Source organism: Octopus sinensis, linkage group LG13 (genome assembly GCF_006345805.1).
Source record: "Octopus sinensis linkage group LG13, ASM634580v1, whole genome shotgun sequence".
Lineage (NCBI taxonomy): Eukaryota > Metazoa > Mollusca > Cephalopoda > Octopoda > Octopodidae > Octopus > Octopus sinensis.
The window spans coordinates 71,267,763-71,293,400 of NC_043009.1; the positions used below are offsets into that span (position 1 = coordinate 71,267,763).

Here is a 25,638-nt window from a genome sequence, read left to right on the forward strand (position 1 = left end):
AAACTCTACATCATTTCAAAAAAATAGCGACAATATAGCAGTATGTATGATTGACAAAAGTGCTATGTTCGTAACCAAGGCTAAAACCGAAAACAAATACATCGCAAAAACTAATCATTTATTTAACGACAAAAACAAATCTATAAGAATTCAAAACAATAATAATCCGCCCAATAGATGTACTTTATTTACACAATGATATCGAAGAATTCACCCTTTCACAGATCTTCAGAACAGTAAAATTACACAAACAACTCCTCCACCTCAGAAAAAAATAATTTCTCTTATAAATTCACCAGCAGCACACAAAATAATTCAACAATTTAGATAACATCATCAAACGAACACATAATAAATAAAACCATACACGAAGTCAACTAACAAAGAGAAGAGGAATTATCTGTTTACTGCACATCAGAAATAGATTTTCACTGTTCACAGAGAAAATTATACAACGAAAGACAGAATCTTCAAGTATTCTTTCTGAGAGCCCACGTACTGTCTTCAATATGGCCATAATAGTTAAGAAAGTAGTATCGAGGCAAGATCTGTGGATGATATACTCGTTGTAATGGATGCACGAGATGTCGAGAAATTAAAGGAAGAATGATAGAAACATTTAAATAAAAATCTACAGATAATCGCGCCCCTTTGCATGAAAGGCACAAAAACAGCATATATTTACATGGAAATAGCAAATATCTCTCCACAAATAAAATATCAGGGACAACATTTATATTTTTAAAAGGATCTGAATAAAAGATATTCTTATATTTAACCTAGAAGGACATTTATATCCATCTCGTAGAATATGAAGGAATCCGCTGAATAAAACAGTAACTAGCAACAAGTATTCTAGGCCATCTAACAATACAGACACAGTTACAGCAAAACAAATGCCACACCTTTATGAATCAAATCCAGTCATCAAAACTTTACAAAAATGGAAAACACACTATACATTATACCAAACTGTAAATTGTCACTAATTATATATGAACACGAAAAAAAACATTAAGATAAAGAATGTTCTTATCAGTCACAAACCGCCACCGTGCAATCTCGCAAACAAGCTTCTAATGACTAATGAGACCATACAAATCCAACTTTTCATAGTCAAATGCAGTTCTAATTATCCATCGTAATACACGACGCCACACAAACCAAATCAAAATTCAATTGGAAAACGTTGGTGGACAACTCATCTTTACGCTGCAGAATTCCACATTAAAAAGGGAAAAAAGACGATTAAGCATGAGGACAATACTCATAACAGAGCAGAGAGCTTAGATAAGCACAGAGACGATGCATAGGAGTCATAAACAAAGCTACACGCCTGACTTTCGATACATATTCCAATTGATATAAATACAAATTTCGTAGATAACATCTGCACCAGTCACTTTGACTCCACTTACAGCAGAAGAGATTGCAACAGACGCCAGTATACTTCGTCCTGAGAGGAAACTATAAAGATCTTGGAATGATAAACAATGGATTTAGCAAATTTACTATATAAACAAACCACTAGGAAATTATTTGAAAACGTGAAGAAAAAATGGATAAAAATATACAAGAAAACTTCCTTGTTTACAATACAAAATTTACAAGAAAAATATTTTGTATTTAAAACATAATATATATGTGTACATATATTGTAATTTTGTCCAATGTGGTCTTCCATACATTCTAAATATATAAACTTAATTTTGTGTGTGTATTTAGTGCTGAAATGTTGATGTAACCATGATGTTCCGGTGATTTGGCGACCTATCTTTATTTACATTAATTTGTGAACTTAGAATTCTGTTGTGTAATGCTGAGCATATTTATCAATGCAAACAGGTACGTATCATTTCTTGTATATTGATATTAATACCACATGAATTCCGCGAAATATATATATATACACAGAGAGGGAGAGAGAGAGAAAGAGAGAGAGAGAGAGAACGTAATGAGCACAAAAAGAAGACAGCACGTGAGGAATAGGTTTTAAAATATGTTGCCAAACGCTTAAGAAAGAGAGTTTTGACGTTTCGGACGCCAACACTTTACCGAAAAATAATAGAAAAGGAAAAAGAATAAAAGAATAATGACTGAGAAAAGGCGATTAGAAAAGAATGAAGGTGTTAAGGGACAAGTGTGAATGCGGTTCTATGGGGTGGTTAGAAAAGGAGATAGATAGATAGATAGATAGATAGATAGATAGATAGATAGATAGATAGATAGATAGATAGATAGATAGATAGATAGATAGATAGATAGATAGATAGATAGATGATATAGCTTACATACAGAGACACACATTCAATATTTATAGAGAGATGTTTGAAAGGAGATAGAGGAGGAGCAGAGAAACAGGAATACGTCGTCTCTACTCACCCTGAGGTAACTGCATGATACCCACTGTAAGTCCAGACACCAGGTCGTTAGGTAAATCCGTCTTCACATTGTATTTCTTAAGAATTCTCAGAAACGGGAATGTATCTGTTAAGATTTGCTTGCATCTTTCTTTGGAACAACTGGTGCAACTTCGTACTTGCTGTGCGACACACTCTTTGAAAGTCTTCTCGGGTGGTTTAGACTTACGGAATTTTTCCCGGAATCCGATAATGTTATAAGCAGGCCGACGAATTTCTATCAGCGGATTCGGTTCGCTCACGCCTCCGTTAACTTTTAACGAGTTCAGTTCCGTGTTCGAATCACACATTTTCGCTGCTTATAAATGAAGGAATGTAGGAGGAGTTTCTCTTCTGGATTGATTTCAGGCTTCTCTGCAATAAGAATAGTAATTATTATTATTGTTATTAATATTATTATTATTATTATCATTATTATTATTATTATCATCATCATTATTATTATTATTTTTTTTTTATTATCATTATTATTATTATAATTATCATTATTATTATTATTATTATTATTATTATTATTATATTATTATTATTATTATTATTATATCATTATTATTATTATTATTATTATTATTATTATTATTATTAGTTTTTATATTAGTCATAAGGTTGGCAAATATTTACAGTAATGTAAGATGAATGGATGAAAGTGTATTTGCTTAAATCCTTTGCGTTAATATAGGAAATAGGTAAACATTTTATCAAAGGGACGAAAGGTGAAGTTAATTTTGACGGGATTCGAACCTAAGACTTAAAGTGACATAACTAAATAGGTCAACACAGTTTGGTTCGTCGCTCTACCGATTCGGTCAATCCACCGCACTTAGAGAAGACTCGAAGTGTGATGCAACATGATAGAAATAACAGCAAGGCGGCGAGCTGGCAGAGACGTTAGCACGCCGGGCGAAATGCTTAGCGGTATTTCGTCTACAGTCACGTTCTGAGTTCAAATTCCACCGAGGTCGACTTTGCTTTTATCCTTTCGGGGTCGATTAAATAAGTACCAGTTACGCACTGGGGTCGATGTAGTCAACTTAATCCCTTTGTCTGTCCTTGTTTGTCCCCTCTATGTTTAGCCCCCTGTGGACAATAAAGACATGAATAACAGCAAGAAGTCCTTCAATATTAAAGCAAAAACGAATTTAATAATGTATCTCTCGGCAGAAACCCTTTTGTTACATAATCTCTGTTGAAATACAATTTCTTTGTTTTAATTAATGTAGAATTCAGTGAAATAATTATGCAAATTAAAATGAAATTTTCATGGAAGCTTTTATAGCATCGAATCTTCTTTAGAGCAATAATTCCTGTAACAAAAATTAAAATTCACTGTTGAAGACGGTAGGAACAGCATACAATTGATGAGTGCTATGAGTTGATGCGCACTGTGGAGCTTGAAGTGTACAGCGGACAATATCTATGCAAGTAGCAAAACGTTTTACATGAATAACAATAACAATTGCAAAAATGATGACAGTAACGACAATGTTAAGAACAACCACGAGAAACTATTAAAAGAATCAGTAAGAGAAATTCTCAGGTTTTGAGAAAGGGTACGGGGAATTGTGGAAGTCCCCCAGCATGGCCAGAATCACGCAACTCTGAGAAGAAAAAAAACCTAAAAGAATTAAATGTAGAGAAAACGTAAATGCACCGCAGGCCGAAGAATAAATTAAGTCTGGGGAATCTGGGGACGCAGAAAACAGTTAAAGTCTTTCGTTTTACTTGTGATGTCATTGACCATGGGAAAGACAGCAAAACCCATTTCACCTTCCCCTGAGATGTAAAGCAGTTGTACCTGTCAAAATACCTTAATCAGAATAGATTTTTCATACTTGCACATATCTATATGGCTGGAGGGAGGGGGGAATCAACGAATTGATGTAAAGCCATATTCCAAACAAAATTCATTAGCAACAGCATAAAAAAAAATCTTGGTTAGATATTGAATAGCCTCCATTAGTGAATGGGAACCTTTTTCTAACTGTGATGCTTTGATAATTAATCCATGCTGTATACTATCAAAGATTTCCCGACCAAGCTACAGTTAAAATCCTGTAGTTGTTTGCTGTTTTTTCATGTATCATTATCTCACCTCTTTCAATAGGTCTTATAATATTAATGCTGCAAGAACAACTTTTCTTCAGACGTTTTAAAACCAAAATCAAGATCAAAATTCTATTGGAGCAACTACAACAATAACAAAGTCGCTTTGGGCTACAATAATAACTTCTCTTAAAGCAATTCTAACAACTTCCGTTTGAGCAACAACAGATGCAACAGGAGTAACCAATTCTACAGCTTTTATTGGAGACAAGCTCAGAACTACAACAACATCTATTCAACCAAATTTTGATTTTGGGGCTTGCATCAGCAATTAGTGAATACAGCGAGTTCGGAAGTAGAATTAAATGATTTGCTGAAATGTGAAATCTAACGTTTCGGACGGAAAACATTTGTCAACTGAAGCTGTTATTGCAGACTAACTTATTTCACTTTTAAAACTGTTTGTAAAACTTGTAACTCATGTATAACATCAAGCTGCTATTTCTGCCACTCTACAAACGAGTTTAGAAAGAAAAAAAGAAACAGAAAGAGTAATATTACTTACATTTATGGACGCGTATACCACTGGTATTACAGTTGCTTCATTTGGTAGAGCGTTGTACAAGTATTGAGGATAGTAGCAATGTTCGAAATGGTAATAGTGATGTTTGGTAGTAGTGCAATATTTGGAACTGGTGGAAGTTCAGGCCAGGACCCACTGAAAACCGCCTCCTTCGGACGGTTCTTCATAAAATCTGACGCGTTACCAATGGTTCTCCTTCGTCTTCCCTTTACACTAGAAACTGAAACGACAACAAAATTATTGCATAAATACGTTTTAGAGATTTCAGTTAACTAATTTCAATACAAACCACATTAAGTGTGTTAATACTATCTCAGTAATTATATAAACGGTTTGACATCATGCCCGTCTGCTTGTGTGACTGTATGGCTGCCAGCCTTTGACTTTTTCAATCACGTCCCCTCACTCGCCACACTCTCTCTTTCTTTATTCCTTTCTTTCTCTCTCTCTTTTCATCTATTTATCTATCTCTCAATGTTAAGTGTATGTATGTGTGTATGTATAAGTATGCACGTGTGTGTGTGTGAATAAATATTCATCGCTATTTCTTTGTTTCTTCTCGTTCTCTTCTCATTGAAAATTTTACCTGAGTAAAAAAAGTTCTTTTTCCTTAAATGTTTTAACTATTTTCACAATTGATATATAATTACATAGCTTACTCGTCACTATGTAACTGTTTACCTCATTATATATATAGCTTGTCTATCTATATATACCGCATATAGTCAACGAAATATATATGTGTGTGTATGTGTGTGTGTATGTGTGTGTGAGAGTACGTGTGTGTGTATGTGAGAGTATGTGTGAGTGTATGTGTGTGTGTATGTGTGTGTGTATACATATATATATATATGTATATATATGTATGTATATATATATGTATTTATTTATATATATATATATATATATTTATTTATTTATTTATTTATATATATACATATATATATATATATATATATATATATATATATATATATATATATATATGCGTATATATGTATATGTATATATATTTATTCTTTTACTTGTTTCAGTCATTTGACTGCGGCCATGCTGGAGCACCATCACCTTTAGTCGAACAAATCGACTCCAGGACTTATTCCTTTTATGCCTAGTACTTATTCTATCGGTTTCTTTTCCCAAACCGCTATGTGACAGGGACCTAAATGCACCAACTTCGGTTGTCAAGCGACGGTGGGGGTACAAACACAGACACAACAAGCACACACATACATACATATATATATATATATACATATATATATATACACGACAGGCATCTTTCAATTTCCGTCTACCAAATCCACTCACAAGGCTTTGGTCGGCACGAGGCTATAGTTGAAGACACTTGCCCAAGGTGCCATGCAATGGGACTGAACACAGAACCATGCAGTTGGTAAGCAGGCTTCCTACGACACAGCCACACTTTATTAATAAAACTGGTAAAACATCACAAAAACTGTTACTCAGAGTTTCGCGTTCCCGTTCATTGGACGAGTTTGGTTGTTCCCTACATAACAGAGCTTGCCTGTGGCTATATAACAGCTCTCTCACTCCCTCTCTCTCTCTCTCTCTCTCTCTCTCTCTCTCTCTCTCTCCCTCTCTCTCTCCCTCTCTCTCTCTGCTACTACGTAGTTTATATGTCGGTGTATTACTCGATCTAATCATAGTTGGTCTCTGATAATTGAGCTGTTTCTCTCCTTATAGAGTTTGTCTGGGTCTGTATTATTTTCTCTTTATTCGGCTTCTTTGCATTTCTAGTTTCCCTTTTTTTTTACTGTAAACTCTCTCGTTATACAGTTTCTTTGTAACTCCGTAACTGTAGGGAATCCCATCAAATAGGGGCGCGCGCGCGTGGGTGTGTCCAACGCCGCTTGACAACCAGTGTAGCAGAACGAGGAAGTGAAGAAAAGGAAGAAGAAGAAGAAGAAGAAGAAGAAGAAGAAGAAGTTGTTGTTGTTGTTGTTGCTGCTGCTGCTGCTGCTGTTATTTAAATTTGCAGTTGTGTGGAAGAAGGGTTTGCTATGTTTGGTAGAGTGTCCAATGGTGATACACAACAAAAGTGACCCGAGGGAAGCGAGGTGGTTGCAGCTGTTTGTTTTAAAGAACTTTCAGAAGATGCTTTTGTACCGACAAAAGAGAATATACGAGGATGCTTGGTGTCGATGCGTTCCTAATTGCATCATGGTTTGCGTGTGAATGGAAGTGAGTGAGAAGGTCTTTTGGGAGAGGTGGAATCTGGAATATGTAAAGTATTTGCCATGTTCCAAACGTACAAAGCTTCACCTCAATGTATCGGAGCACTCGTGCCATAGGGAGTACTAATAAACTATTTTAAACCTGAAGGTATACGTTAGCACTCCAGGGAAATCCAATATTTAGTTTAGATATTGTCGGTTTATGTATTGAGAAGAATCTTGTTTTGGTATTTATTGTTTTTCTTCTCTCCAGCTTAATGTATGTCGGACAGTATTCTCTTGTCAATCGGTCATGTGTTTTAAGACAGTAGAGTATGGTTTGAAGAAAAGTTGTTGTCGGCCATTTGTAACATATCGAACGACCACAGAAAAGTTCCGTCCCCGGAGAAAGTTGTATCAGTCGAACAATTCGCCCTTCTTGCTTGCATTCCCATCTACATACCTTTGCATGAATAAAATAAAATGAAGCAGGCAAGTTTTATCCTTCCAATCATCAGTTATCCAGTAAGGTAAGAACTAAAATGTAATAACAATGCAAACTGCAAGGAATATGATACAAGGGTCGATTTCAAAAGTTGTATTTTCTAGTGATGCGACACAGCTAACTATGCTGTGGAAGCCGAGATTGTGTGACTCTACCTAACAGCACCGTTCTCGTAATATTAAACATCAAACATACAAATGACTATCGAAACGAAATATAGACTTACGTAAAATAGTAAAGAAACATATTCCACAAAACTTCCGGTGAGAATGTTTCCACCATTATTTTTTAGAATTTGGCAAACATACAAGAATTAGAATTCAAGTTTTATCATATTCGTCCTTCTCTTTACTTTCTTTGGTTTGCTTCGCTAATCTCAGTTGTTTTGTTCCTTACACTTTGTAGTTCCATGCAACAATCAATTGAAAAACATATTTGCGCCCCTTCACGTAAGCGACGGTCATTTCACTCGACAATATGACCCAAACGTTGTGAATACGATGAACTTGTTTATAAATTGCATAGAAGCTGCTCAAATGTTTTTATCAACAAAGTTCCTTCCTTTTAATTGAAAAGGTCCAACAAATTTCGACCAAAGGATAAAATATTTGAGTTTTAGTTTTTGCTATTTTCTTGTTTAATATTCGACAAATTAATAAAAAAAATACGTGCAATATCTAGATATTGGCTTCTCTTAAATCACGTGACACTTATTTCCACTCCCACCTCCACTTCTGTCGATGGCTTTTGGCCACAGAAACTCTGGAATTCCGGAGAGCGATTTCAATTAAATTATAATTAACTCTCACTGGACGGACTACTCTTTTGCAGATCTCACCAATAACAGAACAGTACACTGTGTGTGTGTGTGTGTGTGTGTGTGTGTGTGTGTGTGTGTAATTTTTTTCTTGCTTCAGTAATGCTGCCATGCTGGGACGCCGCTTTGAATTTTTTTTGCTTTCAGTCGAATGAATCGACACCAGTACTTATTTTTTTGAAGCCTGGTACTTATTCAATCAGCATCTTTTGTCGAACCACCATGTTACGGGGCTACAAACACACCAACAGCGGGGAGTGGGACAAACACACACACACACACTATATACGACACACACACATACACACATAGATATACATAAATACGAAGAGCTTCTTTCAGTTTCTGTCAATCAAATCCACTCACAAGGCTTTGGTCGGCCCGACGCTATAAGCAGAAGAAACTTGCCTAAGATTCCACGCGGTGTGACTGAGCCTTGAACCCTGTGGCTGGGAAGCAAACTTCTTACCACACAGCCACGCAAGAGAAATTGCTTTGGCCTAAAGCTGAAACCGTACGGTAAAGGGATATCACAATCGCCAATTTCCGGCTATCTACGGTCGCTGCCGGCATGTATGTAAGTGTAGGTGTTCTAATACACTCAGTCATATTTAAATATGTGTGTGTGCGATTGTGTGTGTACATATGTATATATGTGTGTGTGTATATATATATATATATATATATATATATATATATATTATATATATATATATATGTGTGTGTATATATTTATATATGTGTATGTGTGTGGATGTATGGATGAATGTATGTATATTTGTATGTGTGTATGTGTGCATGTATATATGTGTATTGGGTTTCTGGATCTTTTACACATCTTTTCATATCAGCTGGTGCCGTACATGTCCAATGGAACGTCTAATTTGCTATTCCAATTGATAATTGGTTCAAATTTAGGCACAAGGCCTGAGATTTTGCAGGAGTGGGACTAATTGACAACATAGAGGCCGGTACTCAACGGGCAGAAGTAGTAGGGGGAGCATCATAGCCGTGTGTTGAAAGGAATTCTTGGAGGTTTGGATAATTCACCTTTGGAAACATAGGTGTTTCGTTCAACATCCTTAACCAATCCTTATTCAGGGACCTTTTGAGCGGGATGGGCTACTCGACCAGAAGAAAATTCTAACTGGGCCCCACCTGCAAGGTTATGCGCTGTTTATCTTGATATGAGATCACCATGTCGCGTAGATATGGTTGTGATGCATGTACCTGGTGTACCCTTATCAGACGGGTAGTCATGATGGGTATACTGAGCTTCGTAAATTTTACCCCAGTGTCACTTTGATAGTATGCACTGCTCTCTCACTCAGTGATGATGATGATGATGGTGGTGGTGGTGGTGGTGGTGGTGGTGGTGGTGGTGGTGGTGGTAGTGATAATGATGATGATAATGATGATGATGAGGATGATGATGAGATGATGATGAGGATGATGAGGATGATGATGGTGGTGGTGGCGGCGGCGGCGGTGGTGGTTGTGGTGGTGGTGGTGGTGGTGGTGGTGGTGGTGGTGGTGGTGGTGGTAATGATGATGATGATGATGATGATGGTGGTGGTGGTGGTGGTGGTGGTGGTGGTGGTGATGATGATGATGATGGTGGTGGTGGTGGTGGTGGTGATGATGAAGATGATGATGATGATGATGAAGAGGATGATGATGATGATGATGATAATTTCTACGGCGACAAACCACTGCCACCAGCATGGTATTCGTCTTTCAACTAACCAATTATGAACTCGATGTTAAATACCAACGAACTGCATTCTAAAGAACATTAACATTGCATCAAAATGTCATCAATGCTAAACGAATTTGGTAACATCCGGCGGGGAATAGTCAAAGAGAATCTTGACTAAAATTACTTTTATTTAGGATGTGCGATCAGACTGAACGGGACACTGTAGCGGCCATCTGAACAAACTGTCAGCTTTATAAAAGCGTTTGGATGTAAAAAAAAAAAATGGAGTATATTTATTTTTCCTTCTCTTCACTCCGGTTGTGATATTAATTAAATGACATTTCTTCCGTCTCCACATTAAATAGGTTAGGAATAAATTAACTATTTAGATTTTATGTTGAAGACATGGCATTTTAGTCTCTGCTAGCGTTTTTTCACACTTTGAGAAAGATTTTGGTAGCAAAAATAAAAAGATCTGAGGGTTTGTTCCTAGCAATTCCTCGCCCCGTTCTGACATTGGAGGCCTATCACTGTTAACCGAGTTACCATGTTCCAGTTTCCTGCAGCGTGGAGACCGGCGATGATAAGAGGTAGAATTTGAACTCACAACACAAAGAAACGGGACAAATACTGCAAGGTATTTCGTTTGTCACTAACAGTTCCACTAATCTGGACTTGTACTTTTATTATATCGATAGCAGAAAGGATAAAAGGCAAGGATTAATACCATCGACTTGAACTCAGAATGCAGAAAATTGAAACAAATACTGCAAAGCATTCTAACAACTCTAACATTTCACCGCCTTAAATTCTATTTTGAATTAATTACAATTAAGTTAAATGTTGGAGGTTGCCTCCCTTGCTTTTGTTGACCAGAATTAAACATTAACCTCATCATTGTTTCACCAAACTTTGGCTGTAGTTAGACTTAATAAGAATTTGTTGGCTCATTACATTAAGCATCCTTCTACCGACTGAACTATTTACATTTCATGCAGAAGGCATCCCTGAGTTTTTCTTCCTTCATTGATGACTTAACTAAGATATTCAACATCAAACGATGTTATGCATTAAAAGTATAATTTGATAAAACCCATATGTTACTATAGTCCAGCCTCAGGACGACCCTCGCTGAACGGAGCCACTCAAAGTCATTCCGTTTTATCTTTTTTTTTTTTCATTTTCTTTTGTTCTGCTTTTCTAAGACTGCATCCTTGGGTATATTCTTTCGGTTTTGAGATGAGATTGAGCAGAAGTTACTGGCGTACTTTTTATCCGGTAAATGATTAAATTTTCATCTGTTTGATGCCATGGAGACTGCGGGAGCTGATGCCATGGAGACTGCGGAAGATGATGCCATGGAGACTGCGGAAGATGATGCCATGGAGACTGCGGAAGATGATGCCATGGAGACTGCGGGAGCTGATGCCATGGAGACTGCGGAAGATGATGCCATGGAGACTGCGGGATTTAGCAAAATGAAATGGGATTGCCATCGTTGCTATTGCCGTAGTTTAACATCTGCCCAACTATAGTTTATCAACCCTATAATCAAAGGTATTCCAATCGTGACCATTCCATTTCTAAGGCTAAGATTATCCAATCTGTCCTTCGCGTTTGAAGACAACCAAATCTGATTTCGGGGTTATTTTGGCTGCTTTTGTGAACAGAAAGCATAGCCACGCAGACGTTCTCCCTCGTCAACATGACTGAAGAAAGAGCCACGTCTGTTTGAACGAGCAAAGGCTATGACTAAACTACTACTACTACTGCAACTACTACTACTACTACTACTACTACTACTACTACACTACTACTACTACTACTACTACTAACATGAAAGAGCCTCTCTTATTACACCGGAGGTTCTCCGCAAATATTATTACATTCGATGAACTTTCTAAAACAACGTAAAGTGTTAGATATGAACGACGTGTTGGTGGTTTTTCATGATTTCGTTTGTGTTTCGTTGATGTCCGCCAGTCAAGGTTGTTATTTTGATTGCGTTATCTTTTATTTTTGCAAGGAAGGGGTCAGATCTGATCTTATCAGCCCATCTGTAAATTAGAACAAATAAATAAGATGCTATGTGCGCGTATGATATTATGTGAGTGTGTGCGTATGTGTGTGTGTGCGTGTGTGTGTATATGTCCGTGCGTGTGTGTGTACATGTATATACACATATATACATGTATGTACATACATATATACATACATACTTATATGTGTGTGCGTGTGTGTGTGTGCGAGCGTGCGTGTGTGTGTATACGCAAGAACTCAGACACACAGAGAAAGGGAGAGGCATGAAATGAGGGGTGGGGCGCGCTAGGAAAGTGATTCGTTTTGTCACTGATATTTTGTCACTGATATTTTGATGACCTAGACAGCAATGTTACAGGTACTTTTCGAGAATGCATACCAAGCGACGAAAGAGCCTCAACGCATTCGCTCGATATGACAGAAGTAGCAGTCTATGTCCTTCAGAATCAATCTCATGTTGTCTTATAAAGGAAACAGTGCATTAGACGTAATCATCACAACCTATGCTAAAGGAGTAAATGGTTACCAATGGATGAGCTTTATTGATTAAGGCTAACCGGGAGATAAACAGACTCGTACCAGCTATTTTAGGATTTGAAGATATCATCGGCGAATGACGGTAATACGAGACAAAGAAAAGTTCATCTCTTTTATACTTCATGTCCACTTGAAGTGGCAGCTTTATATACGTCTTTTTTATTCTGAGTTCAAATCCTACTGGAGTTGATTTCAATTTTTCTTCACTTCAGGATAAACTAAACAAAGTATAAGTAAACTATTACACTTGATTTAATTTGCCAGTCTTTAAAACTGTGTCACTTTGTAAATGTTCCGAATGTTCCGAATGTTCCGAATCAGCTTTCGTGAATTCTAACAAAGCATCTCCATAGCCTTTTCAGACTGGTATACGTGCGCGTGTAAATACATAAATATGGAGAAGAGAGAGAAAAATGATGAGCAAGCCCTAGTAAAAGTAGTCTGCTCAGAGGCTCTCCTTTCTAGTTTTCTTCAAAAATGCACGATAAGAAATGAATTTAAGATGCAAACAGTGATAATGCTTGCGTATCTAAGACAGGCTTTGACTGGATGAACTCAAACTGTAATTATCGTATTGGTTAAAAAAAAAAGACATTTGTAAAGATAATTAATGAAGAGATAATGAAAATTCGTTAATTAGAGAAAGGAAGGAAAAGAAAAAAGAAAAATAGGAACGAAAGAAGCAAGCAACGGGGAAAAAAACATCGTAAATATTTGTATGAAGAAAATACGAAAAGTAAAACTATGAAAGTGGCATAAATAAGCGATTAAAAAAACTGTATCTAAGGGAATAAAAAATAAAATTTGACGAGTGAGGGTAGGGAAACAAACAAAGAGCAAATTTCAAAAGACGTTGGGAAAAATAGCCAAAATGGGCGAGAAAAATAAAACCTATAAAAATGTCAACAGAAAACCTCAGAAATATATAAAAAAAAAAAAGAAAGAAAGAAACCGATGGAGTTCAAAGTTGCGGCGAAAAATCTAATTACTTTGAGACGTTTGTTAGTAAAATGTTACAATGTAAATATTTGCATGGGTGTCAGTGTGTTTCTAAGGGTCAGCAGAAAGAATAAAGTAATATTACCATAGGTAATAGAGTTTGTGATGCTTCGGATAAGGTCTTTCATCAGGGTTAAGGTGAATGAGGCAACAAAGGAAATACAGACGAGTCTCATATCTTCTATTGTTTGAATGACAAAGCAAAATACGTGGGAATGTAGAGAGGAAGAGGAGTGAGAAACGTAGTGAGTGTGGGAGCAGCAGGAAGGATATAGTAAAAGTGCGCGTGGGGTGGAAGGAAAATTAAATTAGCTGAGGAGCAAAATGAAGGGGGGGTTAAGGAGTCGAAGGAAGAGCGTTCACTTAAACGCGTCAGTACACACACACACACATATGTGCGTGTATATGTGTGTGTATAGGCTGTTATGTAGGCGAATATATATATATATATATATATATATATATATATAAGTAGGTAAATAGTTATGTAGGCAAACAGATAGCTAAGTGGATAGATAGGTAGATGGGTGATACGAACAAACAAGCACACACATACACAAAAACAAGGAGACGAAAGCATATGACCATAGACACACATACACGTACAAACACAGAAGCAAGCATGCACACACAAACACATGAATATGCAGAATATATATATATATACAAGCGTACACACACGCATACATATGTATGGATACACATACACACGTATGCATACATACATATAGTATACACATGCACATTGACGCACACAAATGCACACAAACAAACGAAAAGAGACGCAGCACCGATAATGAACAGTCAAAAACTATGGAAGAAGTTACAAGAAGCAACGAAAATTTTAGAAGAAAATAAGGAATGAGTGGGAATTGAACCGGTGAGTGTGATGATTAATAGGGCATTAAAACAGAATGACTCACTACAGACACTACAATATATATTAATAGTAGTAGTATGACAGCAAAAGAATGAAGGAGACCTCGATATTATGTAAATAGGAATTTATCTGTAATAGAATGTGTGACAATTATTCGGTTGCCATAATAAAACTGTCGGGGCGGAAACCTGCACCGCCATCTCGTCAGTTATTAAGACTTCTTACCACATAGCCACGAAAGAGGGAGAGGAGATGCACAAATATATACACATACATGTATGTTTTTTAACCAACCATAAATATCGAAGTATATATATGTAGGCGCAGGCGTAGCTGTGTAGTAAGACACATAGTTCCTGGTTCATTCCCACTGCGTGGCACCTTGGACAAGTGTCTTCTACAATAGCCTCAGGTCGACCAAAGCCTTGTAGGCGGAATTAGTAGACAGAAACTGAAAGAAGCCCGTCGAATATATGTATGTGTGTATGTGTGTGTCTTTGCGTATACGTTTTTCCCTACCACAACCACTTGAGAACCGGTGCTAGTGTGTTTACGTCCCTGTCATCCATCGGTTCAGCAAAAGTAACTAACAGAATAAGTACCAGGCTTAAAAAATAAGTACTGACGTCGGCTAAAAGTTCTTCGAGGCGGTGCCCCAGCATGGTCGCAGTCTCATGACTGAAGCAAGTAACAGATAAAAGATATTCCTTTCTACTCCAGGTACGAGGTCTGAAATTTTGGGGAAGGGGGCCAGTTGATTAGATCGACCCCAGTATGCAACTGGTACTTAATTTATCGACCCCGAAAGGATGAAAGGTAAAGTCGACCTCGGCGGAATTTGAACTCAGAACGTAAAGACAGACGAAAAGATAAAATATATTCTTTGCTTCCTCCTCTCAGTGCTTTTCTCTCTCTCTCACTCTTTTTTTTCTTTCTCCTTCTCTCTTTCTTTCTCTTTCACGATCTCCCTCTCTGTTCTTATGAAATCTTTCTTTCACTCTCTTCCCCCTCTCTCTCTCTCTCTCTTCCCCCCCCTCTCTCTCTCTTCCCCTCTCTCCTCTCTTCCCCATAAATTTATTTATCTTGTTTTCAGTTTATTATTGTCGTTTTCCTTCAGATATGTTTTCAAAACTGAAATAGCATTTTCCCTTTTTTCGTTTTTCTTGTTTTTTTTTTTGGCCTTGGCAGAAGAATCGCTGATAATGACTCCGTTCCTTTATCAAGTCAAATCACTCCATTTTATTTCACCTTATTTCACTCGTTTATTTTCTTTGCATTATTTTCGTCAATGATCAATCAACGTATCGAACAGAATCTATCGATTTTGAATGAGAAAACCTCTTCTCAATCAGCTTTAAATGCTTATTCGATTCTTTGCCTCCCGATCGTCGCTACAACATTTGAAGATCCCTTTGAAATAAACCCAACATTTATTTCTGTCTGATGACCGGTGACGAGAAACTCACTGGAATGGTTTGTATATTTCTGCTTTAATAACCTCTCTCTCTCTCTCTCTCTCTCTCTCTCTCTCTCTCTCTATGTGCATTCACACGGTGTTGCATAGACCGCTTCGTGGTACGAGTTCAAATCTTGCCGACGTCGACTTTCATTCTTTCGTGATCGATTTGTCTGTGTGTGTCTGAAGATTTTTGTATTTCTGTGTTTTCGAATGTCTGCGTGAACAGAAGTCTGTGTAAATGAAGGACCAGTTAAATTGGCATATTTCTAAATTCCTCATTCAATATTTTTTCTTTTAAATTTACTTCTACCTGTTAGTTTATTAAATTAGATTGTTTGCTTACCTTATAAAACATAATGTAATTTCTTTAATAAACAATGTCTTACCAAATCCGTTTATTGAACATTTTAAGTCAGCTATAAGGAATTCCAAGAATGAATTATGTGAAAGTAATGCTGAATAAACACGGTCTACAGAGGACTACTGTTTCATTGCATAATTGTTTTGGCGAGTTTTGTTGGTATTTTTTCCTGGTTCAATGAATTGCTTTAGTTAAAAAGCAATCTTCATAACCAGACAAGTCGTAAAGCATTCGAAGAAGAGGAAGTTCCCCTGACCAAAAGATAAAGAGGGGACATTAAGCCTATCAGTCTTTTGATATATATTTAAATTTAATTAGAGGATGTGTTAACCTCATGAAGGGATGGTTTCATCCAAGGAAATACTGGTTCAATACCTAGTATTTTGGGGGAATGAATTTCCTTAGAATAATAGATGTAAATGAAGCATATAGTTTATAACCATTTAAAACAAGAAAAGAAAATGGAGACTGGGAAGTTAATAATTGTTTAGTATTAACAACAAATTGCTTATCGTCTCTTCTTGCAGCCGTTTCAATTAATAATTAATAATTTAATTCAAATTTGTACATTAAATCATTAAGTATTAATTGAAACAGCTGTAAGAAGTGAAGATGACCAATTTGTTGTTAATAATAAACAATTATTAACTTCCTAATCTCCATTTTTTCTTCTTATATATGTGTATATATATATATGTGTGTGTATGTGTGTGTGTGTGTGTGTGTGTGTGTATACAAGTGTGCGAGTGTTTGTTTGAGTGTGCGTAGTATGTAGGGGGCGTAGGTTTGTGTATGAAACCTATTGAGTTATAGGAAGCTCAAGTCAAGATCTTGTCCCTACATGCCGTCTTTCTGTATCTAAGATCGGTCGGCTACCTGAAGGTCTTAAATGCTAAATACGTAAGATTTTAACTCGTCGCTGCAAACAAACGCTGTAAGTAAAAATGGCAATGTTCACGGTTAACACAAGCTATCCGTGCTTCCACATACAGTAACTACTGATAGAATATTGATCACGCATTCTATTTCAATTAGATTGTTGATCTGTGATGTAAACATTGTGTGGATTTAACTTCTCGTTTGTTTAGCGCAACAGAATCAATACCCAGCGATGAGGTTGTGTTGATACAACTCCCGAAACCACATTGCGATATTTCTACTGTATTTCCCAGATGGCTGACATAACATCGCCACAGGATTTGACGATATTTTAGCACCTCTTCTGAGATTACAGTCTCTGGACAGCATTACCTTTTGACAATGACTCGTTGTATCCAGATACACTTTCATTCAGCTGGCTCCCGTGCTTTTAAGTATTCAAATAGAAAATTGCTGTTTGTTTGTTTTCTGGTTGTACAGCCGGAAATTTTGGCCTGTGTTTGCTATTCACTTGTGCACGTGCAATATTTAGTATTTACTTACTGAGCTGGGTTATAGAAGGAATGATGAATTTATCTGGGTCAAGTGTGTTGTCTAGAAATAACTTAAAATTATGTCATGAAAAGTCAATATATCGAAAACATAAGATAAAACGAAGACAAATCATGGCCTGTATTATATAAATGAATGCATGATCAGTATTCGGGAAAGGATAAAGTATCAAACACAGAGGTGACCCTTTCTATTGTTAACATTTCTTGGCGAGAAAGGACGAGGGATTTCAAGTTAGACGTAACGGTGCGGTACAGTCTACGATATTGTTTACTGTGTACCGCTAATCTCGACAAAAACTGGCTTTGTTCCTTTTTACAAATAATTAATGTCTTTACATGAAACAAAGATGCCGTCTTGGATAAGTTGCCCGAATTTCAATTCCAACGAAAATGACATTTCTACCCACCGTATCACAATCTCGGTAAAATAAAAGTAATATACTGCGATCATTTCAATAGAACATATAAACATATAAACACACACACACACACACACACACACACCACACACACACACACATCGATCCAATAACTTTTCCTTATTGTTCCACTAAAGACAAAAAGAAAATTGAGAACACACTGCAACTAATTAACCAATTCTGAGTAGAATGTCTCCTTTTCAAAATAATTGCCAAAAATAATTATATGTATGTAAGTATACATGTATTCTTTATCTGTAAGAATTATATTCAGCATAGTTAATCTTCCAATAATCCGCAACCGATTTCGGTTCTCGGCTGCATCCAATGTTCAGCATCTTACAGTTCAATTCCACAATGGTCCACGAATAAGAACCAAATTCAAAAATTAAAATACTTAAAATGTTTATTAGTTGCTGTCTTAAAAGAAAATCCAATTCTTTAACAATTGGAATCGTTTGATAATGTATTAGAATATGATTAGACATCAATATAACACAAGGGATAAAAGTTCATTTCTGGGCGAGTTGCAGGGTTTCCGTCGTGTCACACGGCATATCTTGACCACAGCCAATTTCTTGCAGAGAGAGAATGGGGGAGGGGAGCGATAGGAGATGAATCATAGACCTCAGTATTGGATTGTCACTTTGGATTATCCTCAAAAATATGGCAGGTAAAGCAGATTTCAGTAAGAAATTAAGTGGAAACGCAGAGCGCCAGAACGCTTGCCAAGAAGCTTTCTAGCCAATCATCATCATCATCATTGTTCGACCGTGGTCGAGACTATGGAATTTACTATGCTACGCCAGACTTCACGGTCCATCATGGCATTACGGAGGTCCTGTTGCTGGATGCCTGTATCCCTGGAGATTACATCAGGGTAGAAGAGTGTGCGCCCTCTGGTATTGCGAGTAGATGGCTTCCAGAGGAGAAGAGTAGAAATTGCCTCGTTTTCAGCTCTACAACAATGTCCAGCAAACTGAACTCTCCTACCTTTCACAAGAGATGACACGGGTGGTAGTTTCCCATATATTTGCATTTTGGTTGGATGGCGCTTCCACGAGAGATTTTGAGCTCTCATAAGGAGGCGAGTGTAGGTTCCGTCCAACCGCCTCTCAAGCTTCTTTGATAACGTCCAGGTTTCTGAGCCATATAGTAGAATTGATTCGACTGTGGCTTTGAAGATTTCAAGTTTCAAGTCTCTACTTAGATTTGATGACCAGATCTTATGCATGTCATTACAGGCTGACCAGGCCATACCCTTTCTAGTTAGAAAATCTTTTCCAGATGATGATATGTATGACCCAAGATATTTGTAATCAGAAACCATATTTAAGGGCGCATTGTTGAGAGCCAATACTTCACAGCCTCCTCCAATTCACGGCATTGTGTGATGAAATATAAACTAACAATCTGTTAGTAAGGAACTCGCATTGAATGACCACCCAAACTTGTAGTTTAGGAAATGTTTCTGCTGCTTCTATTACCAACCCTGCTGCAGCTACTGCTGCTGCTGCTGCTGCTGCTGCTGTTGCTGCTGTTGCTGCTGCTGTTGCTAGGTGGTCAGGTTATTAAGGTTTTACCACCCATTTCTATAAGCACCAGACGCAGTATCTCGGACTTGCTACATCATGTGTAGTCAAATATTATAAACGGTTTTAACCAACCATACTCTACCAAAACGTGCGTCAATAAGAAAGTTCAGGCGCTCACCGTCTCCTACCAGACGGACAATGCGGTCATTAGAAGTTCAGCCATAGAGAGAGGATTTGTAAGATCCTCTTGAAAATTTTAGCCATCAACAAGAACGAAGTGACTGGTCTGTTCAAAAGGACGCTCGGGACGATGGCTATGTATAAATTCCAGCGATCCTTGGTCTAGCAGTGCTACGGAGGGATCCTGTCGGTTGGAGACTTTATAGGCGCGGAAGGCCGTCATCGGGTCAGTCTTCGTTACGAGCTGAGAGACGAAACTGTGCTAAACGCACCCATACAGTCGCTTTTTGTCTTTTCTTTTACGATGTTAAGTCGAGCAGCTTCGTGGATCTCTCTGGCTCTGCAAGTAATTTGGTTCGATTCTTTTTTCAGTCTTCCATGCAATGTGAGAACAACATTTAACATTAGCACAAATTCACAAATTACGTAGACGGACATAAACAACAGTACTTTCCTGATGTTTATCTTATCAACCACTGCATGGATGAAAGTCAAGGTCGACCCTCAGCGAAGAAAGAAATGTAACTAAATATACCGGAAGTACTTGTTTTGGCACTTTGTTGATTTTGTCATTCATCGCCATTTTAAATACTTGATATCGATATAAATTACTTTTGCTCTTTTTTACTTATCGACATATCATTTATAACCTCGGCTCTTTGCAGATTTTTAGCACTCAGACACAAAGCAAATAGACGGCAACAGTAACAACAGCAACAATCAATAACCTCGTATCATGTTTGACAAACAAAAACTGAGAAACAAATGAACGTTTATGACTGTAGAAATAATGAGCATCTCAAAATGGGGGGGGGTTACAGTTTCTTTTTTCCGAAAAACGCCACAACTGTGTTACCAGAATATAGCAAAGACTGGTAGAATCGTTAGACTGCCGGACTAAACATCATTTGGTATTTAGTAACTTTCCTTTATGTTCTGACTAAACATTACGTTAAGGGTTCAAGTCTCAGCACAATAATCAACACTTACGCGATGGTAAAATTAGACGTACTTTTGTGCATGAGGTATACACACACACACACCCGCGTGCACACACACACACACATACACATATATATACATATATATATATATACATATAAATATATATGCATATATATATATACATATAAATATATATGCATATATATATATATACTGAATCATACTGATAGACAGACAAACAGACGTTCGCACATACACACAAGCATACATAAACACAACACACATACACACACAGATACACACACAGATACACACATAGATACACACAGACAGACAGACAGACAGACAGACAGACATGTTAACTGTATTAGGTCACTACGCGTTTCATAGACAAACATTACTTCCTTTTCTGTTTTACAAAACCGTTTAAAATATAAATTGCATCAAAATGAAATTAAAGCTGTCTTCACATTAAAACACTCGTAGCAGACAAAATGACAATTGTGGATTTTACATTTGTATGTCGTCGATCAGATGTCATCTCGTCTTTCTCTCGGATCATTTCATACAATGATTCCTCTGTCTGGTCTATTGTCTCTCCCACGTTTTCTTTCACTTTTCACGCCCATCCTCCTCTCTCCCTCTTTCTCTCTCTCTCTCTCTCCCACACACCTCTCCTTCTCTCCATAGTTTCCTATGCCCCATTGACACTCCAATCCCTTCAACGAAGCTTCTTACTCCACCGCCAATCCTCTTCCTGTTACGTTTCTTTCTCTTCACTTTCCCCTTCTTCAATTCCTTCGTTTATAAACACAAACAAATGCAATTTTATATATTATTATGTAGATATAGGCGCACGAGTGCCTCCCAAGCACATATAGCCCCAGGTTCAATCCCACTGCATGGCACCTTGGGCAAGTGTTTTCTCCTATAGCCTCAGGCAGACCAAAGCCTTGTGAATGGATTTTGTAGACGGAAACTGAAAGAAGCCAGTTTTATGTGTGTATGTATGTATATATATGAGTGTGTGTGTGTGTATGTGTGTGTGTGTGTGTGGAGGCACATGGCCTAGTGGTTAGAGCAGCGGACTCACGGTCGAGGGATCGCAGATTCGAATCTCAGACCGGGCGATCTGTGTGGTTGTGAGCGAAACACCTAAGCTCCACGCATCTCCGGCAGAAGGTAACGGCGAACTTCTGCTGACTCTTTCACCACAACTTTCTTTCACTCTTTCCTCCTGTATCTTGCAGCTCACTTGCGACGGACCGGCGTCCTGTCCAGGTGGGAAAAATATACACTGTTTGATATTAAGAGACTTCAACGCTCCCACGATCGATTGGCCCGCATCAATTTGTACAACATCTTCCCGGTTCAGCCAGGCCCTTCTTGACGTGGCTGAAGATTGTTTTCTATCGCAACATGTTGAATATCCGACAAGGCATGGATCTGGTATTCTCCCGCTATCCAATATCAGTGTCAGACGTATCTGTGTGCGCCCCTCTTGCCAAGAGTGATCATGCGGTCCTGAAGTTCGTCATGCACACAACTTTTTCTACGCCCACGACTACTTCGCTGTCACGTAGAGTCTTCTCTGCAATTAATCTTGAAATTCTAACCGAGGCTTCCGCGCTTCTGGACTGGCGATCCCTGATGACGTTGTCCACAGTTGACAAACTATGGTCATCCCTCAAAACATATGTAATCTGGTTGACTGACCAGGCAGTTCCCGTTGGGCTTCCCAAGAAGAAGAAACACAAGCCCTGGGTGACGAAGAAGGTTAAACGAGAACTTCGACTCAGAGATATTGCTTGGGCTGAATTCAAATATCTGGATTCGACTGCAGCTTTTGAGGTGTACAAAACTCAACGAGACTGAGCCGTGAAAATTGAAAAGGAAGAACGCTTCAGATATGAATACAAAATCGCGGCAAACGCCAGTAGCAATCCAAAATCCTTCTTTGCCCATGTCCAGCGGAATTCCCGCTTGAACAACCAAATTGCAACGTTGGTAGACTCAACAGGCATATCGACTGAGGACCCTTATCAACAGAGTCAATTATTTGCCAAGGCTTTTTCAACTATTTTCAAACAAGATGATGGTCGTGAACCCCCTCCATTTGATAGATCGGTACCTCCAATGCTTCGATTGGTCATCACGCGGGACGAAGTCAAACGTGTTATCCAAGGCCTCGATGTCAACAAGGGTCACGGCCCTGACGGCATACACCCACGGGTTATCAAAGCGTTGGCTCCGGTCATCTGCGAGCCCTTAACACGTCTATTCAATATGTCATTGGCGACAGGTGTTATACCTGCGGACTGGAGAACAGCGATAATCTGCCCAATTTTCAAGAAAGGGAGCCGCGAAGACCCGCTTAACTACCGACCGGTTTCCCTTACATCAATAATCAGCAAGATGTTCGAAACCATCCTTAAGAAAATTATGATGCTCCACAGCCTCTATCTCTGATTCCCAACACGGCTTCGTGCCGAAGAGATCATGCTTGACCAACTTACTGGTAATGGAAGAATAGGTGACGCGTATCCTGGATGATGGTGATGCTGTTGACATCGTTTTATTGGACTTTGCCAAAGCTTTTGACTCGGTAAACCACCGCCTATTACTTGTCAAGCTTCAAGCATATAGTTTCCATCCGGATATTGTACGATGGATTGGTGCCTTCCTCTCAAATCGCTCCTTCCAAGTCCAAGTTAATGGTTCGCGGTCCGACGTCTCCAGTGCGAGCAGTGGCGTGCCTCAAGATTCAGTGCTTGGGCCCTTATTGTTCTTAGTCTTCATAAATTACTTGCCCGACGACCTCACGCAACACACCCTTCTATTTGCCGACGATGTCAAACTGGTCGCTCCTCGCGGTGATATAGAGGATCTTCGTCGATGCCTCCACCAAATTTGGAGGTGGTCTAACGAATGGGACCTGTGTCTGAACGTGTCAAAGTGCTGTCATCTGCCTGTTGGCTCTCCTCCTGCAACTCAACTTGATTTCGAGCCGGGTCGTCTGCTGCTGGAGAGGACCGATCAGATAAAGGACCTGGGTATCTTGGTGGATTCCTCCTTTTCGCCTTCGGCCCAGTGCGTCCATGCTGCCAACAAATCACGCAGAATTCTGTTCTTGATTCGACGGTCATTCGGAATGCTCACAGCAGCCATATTCCTACCACTCTATGTCAGAATGAAGGCTAAGCAGGTCGAAACTATTATCAACTCTTCTTCTTAAAGAATAATACATATGTACTCAACAAGATGTATTGAGTAATCTTTCAGTTTAATGTTAGATTATTTTTCTTATAACTCGACACAAGGACAAAAATTAAATGTAAATAAGATCATATATGTATATTTATACTTTACTTAAAAGCAGCAAAAATATCACGAAATGTGTTACTCAGAGTTTCACGTTCCTGTTAGTCGGACATTCTAACAAAACTGTCCTACGAACGGGAACGTGAAACTCTGAGTAACACTTTTGTGATATTTCTGCTGCTTTTAAATAAAGCATATTACTCTCCCTCTGGTATTTGAGTACTCTTTTTTTCCACCTTGTTCTCTGGTATATATATACATATATATATATATATATATCTCAAAGTGTGTATTACAAGGAAAATGTTGAAGTTTCATCTTGCGGTTAAAGCAATGTGGCTGCAAAGAAGATGCGGTCTAATTGTGTTGCTGCTCTTCTTCTTTGTCTTCTACGGCGTATAAAGATACATCTTAATGAATGGAGTGATGGGTGAAGCTGGACTAAGGAGTTAAAAAAGAAGAAAGGGTAGAACGCTGTAGGAAGAAGAAGAAGAAGAAGAAGAAGAAGAAGAAGAAGAAGAAGAAGAAGAAGAAGAAGAAGAAGAAGAAGAAGAAGAAGAAGAAGAAGGGGAAGGAGGAGGAGGAGGAGGAGGAGGAATGAAGTGAGAAGGTGGATAAATGAGACATTGTTCTGGTTGCACAGGTTTCGTTAATTTCGTTGCATCCAGGTAAATCGCAGGTGAGTGGGTTGTGTATATTTACTGTAGGAAATTAGTGATTGGTTTTTAATTGTTCGGATTCATTCAAGCATGTATTCAAACACAGGTGCAACAGGTTACATTTATACTGAGGCTCAGGTCAAAGACAGATCAGATTCTATGGTCCGTGCTCAGACAAATCCTCAGCTGAGAGAGCTTCTTTCTCAGAACTGGTTTTCATCTAACACGAAGGGTGTCATTTGACGATTGTGCAAACGCTTAAGCTCTTTCTTGCAAGCTAGTATTGTAATTATATGTTGGTTTCAAATTTTGCTACAAGGCCAACAATTTTGGTAGATATGATAAGTACATTGACCCCAGTACGTAACTGGTACTTATTTTATCGACCCCAAGGGAATGAAAGGCAATGACAACTTCGGCCGAATTTGAACTCAAAACGTGAAGTCAAACGTTTTTCTCGGCATGTTAACGATTCTGCCAGTTCACTGCCTTATAGTAAATATACATCAAGTTGCATATACACAAATATCTATACACTTAAACTTTCGTATATAAGTAACTCAATGTATACAAAATCTTGCATATATATATATATATATGAGCATAGGCACACATAGATATACCGA

The 25,638-nt window shown here is 38.1% G+C and overlaps 1 protein-coding gene across 6 annotated transcripts in view; it reads right to left on the reverse strand.

The window, feature by feature from the left end:
- LOC115218623 (sulfate transporter) overlaps window positions 1–25,638 on the reverse strand; it is a 154,409-nt gene that overhangs the window by 46,278 nt on the left and 82,493 nt on the right. For 3 of the 6 annotated variants that reach the window (XM_029788530.2, XM_029788528.2, XM_036508532.1), the window contains 2 exons: window positions 5,029–5,266; window positions 2,383–2,774 (listed from right to left, as the gene is read on the reverse strand). In XM_029788530.2, the coding sequence (XP_029644390.1) occupies window positions 2,383–2,710 (328 nt within the window). In that variant the 5' untranslated portion in view covers window positions 2,711–2,774; window positions 5,029–5,266. Of the gene's footprint in view, window positions 1–2,382; window positions 2,775–5,028; window positions 5,358–25,638 lie in introns of those variants that run through there. The other 3 variants (XM_036508534.1, XM_029788529.2, XM_029788531.2) reach the window with 2 other exon arrangements.